This window comes from Octopus bimaculoides, chromosome 23, assembly GCF_046866305.1.
Source record: "Octopus bimaculoides isolate indiv1 chromosome 23, ASM4686630v1, whole genome shotgun sequence".
In the NCBI taxonomy this organism is placed as follows: Eukaryota; Metazoa; Mollusca; class Cephalopoda; order Octopoda; family Octopodidae; genus Octopus; species Octopus bimaculoides.
Window position 1 is genome coordinate 34,871,341 of NC_142950.1, and position 7,500 is coordinate 34,878,840.

Genomic DNA, 7,500 nt, shown 5'->3' on the forward strand with positions numbered 1-7,500 from the left:
TCCAAATTTCTAGCAGAGTGAATTGCGTCATGGTGCTGTGTTTCTCACAAAAGGTGCCCAACTGACCCTACTATACTGTGTAGTCGACAAATTCAAAAACAAACAATGCGCATGCACGAAATTAAAAATATAAAATGGCGACAGTTTACCCATTGCACCCTGTATATATTACATTATATTTTATCTGTTTTCAGTTTGATTTGTACGTGTGTATTGTGTGCTAATTGTACCATTCCTCTGGAACAGGTAAATACAGCTTGCCGTGTGATATTCTACTATATAATATAGTTCATATATACACTTTGCTGTGTGGTATTCTGTAATATAGTATACCTCATAAATACAGCTTGCCGCGTGCTATCCCGCTATATATTATCATTTATAAATAAAGCTTGCCGTGTGATATCCCGCTATATATAATTTTTTTTTTATAAATACTGCTTACCGTGTGATATCCTTTAATATGTTATTGTTTATCATTACAACTTGCCGTGTAATACCCTCCAATATATATTACTGTTTATAAATACAGCCTGTTGTGTGATATCCTGCTATGTAGTGTAGTTTTATAAATCAGCTTACCGTGTGATATCCCACTATATGTAATTGTTTATAAATACAACTTTCCATATGATATCCTATTATAATACATTACAGCTTATAAATACAGTTTGCCATGTGATATTCCACTGTAACTGTTTATGTATCAGTTTGCCTTGTGATATTCCACTATGTATATAAACACATATATTGTAACTTGTTAGATAGAGCTTGCCGTGTGATATCCCGCCATATATAATTATATCGTACAATACTATGGTTTACTGTGTGATATTTCATAGCAAATTGCAATTCCCTTACTAACTGTTTGTCGTGTGATTTAATATCAGATATTATTATTATTATTATTATTATTATTATTATTATTATTATTATTATTATTATTATTATTATTTTCATCAGCATCTTCTTTCAGTTCTGTTTCCATTTCTTGCCGAGAGAGAAAAAGGAAAAAATAAAAATAGAAAAGTAAATGAATAAATAAAGGGGTGGGGGAGAAAATTCACTGCGACAATGCTCTTCTCAATACGTGTGATGTACCAGTTAAGACAATCTTTTGCACTTCCTGCATGAATGGTAAGCCAGGGATCATTCTTAAATAATTTTCAGTTCCTGTTTTGCTCATTCCAAGTGCTCCTACAATCACTGGTATTGTACACATCTTGAGATGTCACATCTTTTCGATTTCGATTAGCAAAATTTTATATTTTATTAAATTCTTTTGCCGAGATATTATGGTCACAGGATTCATGTCAATCAATAAACAAACTTTATTGCTTTTGTCTTTCACAACAATATCTGGTTTATTTGCCTTGATGGTCCGGTCCGTACATACTGTCTGTCTGTATGTTTGGAATTACTCTAACGCCTCCCACACTGTCCAACCGATTTTAATGATTTTTGGCACATAGGTATATCACATGCCCTGAAGTTCAAATAAGGCCGGAATTTTTCGAAAACTCGATAATGCTCAGTTGGCATCGATTTTTGTGAGCTCAATCGGGCGTTTGAATGAAAATTCCCATAACGATGTTATTTTTCCTGCAGCTTTTGCATTTTTACCCGTGTAAAATTTCAACAAAATCGATAGAATAGTCTATGGGTAATAGTTGGCACGGGGAACGTAGAAGATTTCAATACAAGGTCAGAGGTGGGCTTAACTTCAACACGGGAAACACGAGCAACGCCAGGTCCAACTGCTAGTAACTCTATAATTTTATAAACAATTTGTAAAACATACTAAGAATGTCGAACAATAGTCACTACGGATGCCAGAAAAACCTTCATATTCACAGGTCAAAAACACCATGTGGTCAACAGAATAGGGCATCCACACTCACATCCAGTGATTAAGGTATATTAAAAATACAAAGATACAGTAAATCTTGAGTATAGACACGGTCATCAGAGATTTGCACAGGAATTAATAACGAGTTTACAGACAGAAAACGGAAAAGAATATCTGAGAAGACAATAACTTTACATCACACACTCGTCAGAATACAAAACATGACTTTCCTACCAGACTTCCAAGGGCAGACAACCAGCGTAGCCAGTGACGGGCAAATTAAGCAGCGTTGGAAAAAATCTTAGAAAATATCTACCCTAAAATTAAGCAAGATTAAACGGAACTACAGTATATCGATCATACACTTGCTCGAAGACACAAAGAACAAAAATTCGTACACATTCACACATTCTTTTATTCTTTTATTCTTTGTTAGACTGGGGAAAATACTCCTCATAAAAATGCACGTTTGTTTGTTTGTTTTTTGGGAGTATTTTTAAAAACGATTCTTCCCGTCCAGTGACCAACAGAAGCAATGTAATGCATTTGAGAAAATTCCTCATTCGACGATAACTCGCCTTGAATTAAAAAAGAAAAATGTAGATAAACGAAGAGGCGTTCAGCATAGGCATCAGTTCTTACGACGGAACGAGAGCAGAAGCTTGAACTAATACAAGAATATGTGCAAGAAGTTGGATAAAATTAAAGGAGATTTGCAGTGTGTGTGAATGTGTGTGGTGGGGTGCGTGTTTGTGCAATGTGAGATTAGATGAAAAGGGGACAATTAAGGTGGAGTCTTTCTTTGCAAGAGTAGTGCTCACAGAACCATCACTGTCGCCAAACAGAGTAAAGAGGATCCCACAAATTTGGTGAAAGCCGTTTTGACAGTTTCGAAGCGTGGGCAGCTTGACTGCTATACGATACACAAATTCAAATGCTGCGTTGCTGGGAAAAGGGTTACTCGGTTTTGTGGGTGGATGAATTTCACTAAACGTTGGAGACAATGGTGGTGGTGGTAGTGGTGGTGGTGGTGGTGGTGGTGGTGGTAATAGTAGTGGCAACAGCAGCAGAAAATTGTTGTTGGGATGCTGACGGGTTATTTCCTCGCTGTTTGTTAAGAGACTAAGGTACGGATGCACTTACTCTAGTCAGATATATATATTATCTGGCATTTGCGCCAGGTAGTTCATATCTAGGTCCCATCTATTTGAGAAAAACTCCACTTAAAGGAGAAAGGCTAGAAAAGGTAGCGCTTGGCAGAATGCTTCCTTGTGGGCGTTAATGCTGCTGGTGTTGCTGTAGTCGTTATTCGTGTCATTGAAATTGTTCAAATGATGTTATTTTTCAAAAAGTCATTGTCAAAAGGTCGTTATTCGTTACTTGTGAAATAAATCTTTTCTGCTGAGTAATCGAGTTTGTTTTCTTTTTCTGTTTATTTTCTGCAAAAACGTATTTTTTTGTTTTTTTACATTCGATATTTTTTTTTTTTTTTTTGAAATTACGGAGATGATTTTATTTCGTAACTTTTTTGTTTGTTTACGAGTGAAAGAAGATAAAATATCTTCCTCGAAAATTAGAATATTTTTAACCTAAAGGAGAAAACAAAAAATAAAGCAACTCTTACCTCTATTTTAAAATAAAATTTTAACATGGTGTTTCATTTGATTTTTGAAAAAAAACATACGCTGATGAATATCAGACGAAACACGTCTGACTATCTCAAGGTGATAAAATGCCAAAATAACATCAAGATGATGATGGTGATGGTGATAACAACGACGACCGCGACGAGAAGAAGAAGAAGAAGAAGAAGAAGAAGAAGAAGAAGAATCGTGATGATGATGAGGATGATGATGATGATGAACTAGTAAGATTAGAAACATTTTTGCTTTTAGAGTAGGCCGCAAGCAATCTTACATCGAATAATTATATAAACTAGTAATAAAAGAAAGAAGGGTTCTTATGCGACTAGAAAACTACTATAAAATACCCACAGTAGGACTACAAGATATCTAATAAAGAACAACGGACGAAAACTATTTCTGTTTTGAAAGAATCCAACAATTACAAAACAGAGGTTGAAATATCAAACGGGTGTGAGAGAAAAGAACGAGGAACTCTTTTTAGAAATCCAAAAGGAATTCTATAGAAAGGCACGTCGACTAGAGTTGCTCTCATGTGACCAATTCCCGAGAGAGTTTTTTCTTGACAACTGATGGTGGTGTGTTTACCTCCCCGTAACTTAGCGGTTCGGCAAAAAAGACCGATAGAATAAGTACTAGGCTTACAAAGAATAAGTCCTGGGGTCGAACTGCTCGACTAAAGGCGGTGCTCCAGCATGGCCACATCAAATGACTGAAACAAGTAAATGAGTGAAAGAGTATTATGATATCTTTATTTAAGCACAAAACTCGCAATTTTAAGGGAAAGGGGTTAAACGATGCCACCTACCCCAATTCTTGGTTTTATTTTTTCGCCCCTGGAGGGATGAAAGACAAAGTTTATCAGAGCGAGATGTAATAACGATTTATTCATTTATTCATTTATCTCTCACCACGCATTTATATTGATACATGTGAAAGAAAAAGCAAGGATTCGGTGGTGGCGAACGTGTGAGGGTGGACAAAATATACTGAGAAGGGTTATACAGCGAATAATTGGACGCTTTAGAAATTGGTCAAGCCTCTACTTCGCATTGAGAAGTCACAGCTCCGGTGCTACGAAGATGGGATTAGAATGTCTCAGGAAAGAATCGCAACACAGGTTCTTCAAGCAAAGCCAAAAGGCAAGAGATTTAGGAATAGACAAAGAACGAGATGAGTGGATAAAATCTATAGTCTAAGTTGGTCATGCTTGGGAATACAGTCAGAAAGTGCAATGATAGTTGCTTCTGATAGGACTCTGCCCCCAACGGCCCTCCCAGGTATAGTAGAAAGACAAGATGGATGGATGGATGGATGGATGGATGGATGGATGGATGGATGGATGGATGGATGGATGGATGGATGGATGCTTCGGAGGTGACACGTATTTGCTTGTGAAAATCGCATTTCTCTTTGTGTTTCCAAGTCAAATCTGAGTTATCTTCATTAAATTCCATTTGCTTCTCCCTTTGTGTTCAAATTTTACGGATACGTCCTGCCTCAGTCGCCATGTCTGAAATGCTTGGCAACGAAAAGAAAGCAATCATTTGCTTGGGAAACTGAAGAATTTTTTTTGTTTTTTCAGACCGGGAAAATTACCTGTAACAGACAGCCTGCCTTTGAATATATTCCAGGCAGACCAAAATCTATTCGGCTTCGCATAATAATCCGATGATTATTTTTAAAATCACACAATCAATCAAAATAATAATAATAATAATAATAATAATAATAATAATAATAAATGCCCTGATGCAGTACCAAGCAGTGGATCTCATGGCTTCTCATCTTAACTGACTGGAAGTGCTATCATGTACATTGTTCTGTCTTGGTATAAAAGATGGGCTACAGCAAATATTCTGCTCAATACCACAGATTTGCTTGTCAGTTGCTTGACCGTAACCAGTTGAGCATGTTCCTTGGTAGCTGACGATATGTGCATCTCTGATCACGAGCAGAAGTAGTGGGGGAGCATCACAGCCATGTGTTGAGGCGAAATTCTTTGGGGTTTGAATGATTCACCTTTGGAAACATGGGTGTTTTGTTTAAACAACCCTTATTCAGGGACCTTTTGAGCGGGGATGGGCTACTCGACCTGAAGAGTATTCTAACTGGATCCTACCTGCAAGGTCATGCGATGTTTATCTTGGTAAGAGATCACCATGCCGCGCACATATGGTTGTGATGCATGTGCCTGGTGCACCCTTATCAGACGGGTAGTCATGATGGGTATATTGGGCTTTGTATATTTTACCCCAGTGTCACTTTGATGGCATGCACTGCTCTCTCACTCAAAAATAATAATAATGATATTGATGATGATGTTGATGATGATGATGATGACGATGATGATGATGATGATGATGATGATGTTCTTTCTATTTTCTTTGCAGAATTCGTTACTATGATGACAGCCAAATAGCCAGCGACTCACGGAAGGATTGGAAAAGCATGGACAATTCTTTTTTCTTTTTTTTTAATCCTGTGGATGAAAATCTTATAAGAGATGATGTATGTAAGCGAGAAAGAAAGAGAGAAAAAGAAAGAGAGAAAAAGAAAGAGAGAGAGAGTGTTGGGATGAGAGAAAGACAGACAACAGTGAGAATCAAAGCAAGAGACAGAAAAAAAAAAGAGAGAGAAACAAGAGAGAAAGAGAGGGAGAGAGAGAGAGAGAGAGAGAGGGAGAGAGAGAGAGAGAGAGAGGGGGGGAGAGAAGGGTAAGTGGACTCAATGACTCTAATAATAAAAACCACACCTCATATGTGTATGTACTGATATTTGTGCTTTCGTGTATATGTATACGTATTTATATATAATTGTGCACACACACACACACACACACACACTCACACACACTCACACACACACACACACAATACATACATACCTATATATATATATATATATATATATATATATATATATATATATATATATACATACATATATATGCATATATACACGTATAAATATATGCATGTATGTAGGTATATTTGTATGTGTATATATATAAATATATGTATACAAATATATATATATATACATACAAATATATATTTATATACACATATGTACAATTATGTATTCATACACACACACATACATATATATATATATATATATATATATATATTTATATATATATATATATATATATATATATATATATATATATATATATGTATATATATTTATACATATATATATATATATATATATATATATATATATATATATATATATATATATATATATATATACATATACACACACTTCTTTTGTTTTTTTCATAAAAAACAATATGTAAAAAATATATTCGCAATAAAAAACATCTTTAAGTGTGGATCGTTGTTATATTTGTGATGAACTGGTGATGGTGGCGGTGTTGGCTGTGGGAGTTTTCTTGTTTTTTGTTGTTATTGCTATTTAACTCTGATTCGATCGATTTGTGGTGAAAAGTGTTCCAGCCGTGACTACCCCGTCTATTTTTCAGACACAGCAGTCTCCTGTGATTCCCATGTCATCATTAAAATGATCACATGACGAGGAGTGAGTTGTGGGGTTTGTAATGTAGAAACTGGTAATGTGTTTGGGAAGAATCGATAAATCAATTGAATCGATATCAGTGTATCCATCATCCACACTTCAGTCCCTATCGGAGGGTAACATAAAAAAAATCAACCAAAATTAGAATATAGAGGAACCTATTTTAAATACCACAAAGTGTATTTTTATCACCTGTACTTTATCCTTTCTGCTAATCGATACCTTTGTATCGATCAAACGGCGATCGAATATATAAAAGCGACTTAGATCGATGCCTTTCGATAAACAGATATTGATCAAATATTACTTTCGTGCATAGTTTAATGATTTCAAATAAATAAATATTTTCAGTGAAACTCGAACTCACGGCGCATGTGTTATAAAACCTATCGCTTCACCTTCTTTACAATTTTTTCTCTCTCTCTCTCTCTCCCTCTCCTCTTTCTTTCGCTCAACGTCATA

At 35.5% G+C, this 7,500-nt stretch overlaps 2 protein-coding genes across 6 annotated transcripts in view; both read left to right on the forward strand.

The window, feature by feature from the left end:
- LOC106873729 (calmodulin) overlaps positions 1–6,168 on the forward strand; it is a 92,876-nt gene extending 86,708 nt beyond the window's left edge. Inside the window, exons 5-6 of one of the 2 annotated variants that reach the window (XM_089340676.1) lie at positions 195–246; positions 5,886–6,168. In XM_089340676.1, coding sequence (XP_089196802.1) covers positions 195–199 — 5 coding nt within the window. In that variant the 3' untranslated portion in view covers positions 200–246; positions 5,886–6,168. The remainder of the gene's footprint in view (positions 1–194; positions 247–5,885) is intronic. The other variant, XM_089340675.1, reaches the window with a different exon arrangement.
- Positions 6,169–6,843: 675 nt separating this feature from the next.
- Positions 6,844–7,500, forward strand: part of LOC106873730 (josephin-1) — a 17,772-nt gene continuing 17,115 nt past the window's right edge. The window contains exon 1 of one of the 4 annotated variants that reach the window (XM_089340596.1): positions 6,844–7,500. This exon is cut by the window's right edge and continues 52 nt beyond it. The gene's annotated coding sequence lies outside the window, so the exon portion shown is untranslated. The other 3 variants (XM_014921215.3, XM_014921216.3, XM_089340594.1) reach the window with 3 other exon arrangements.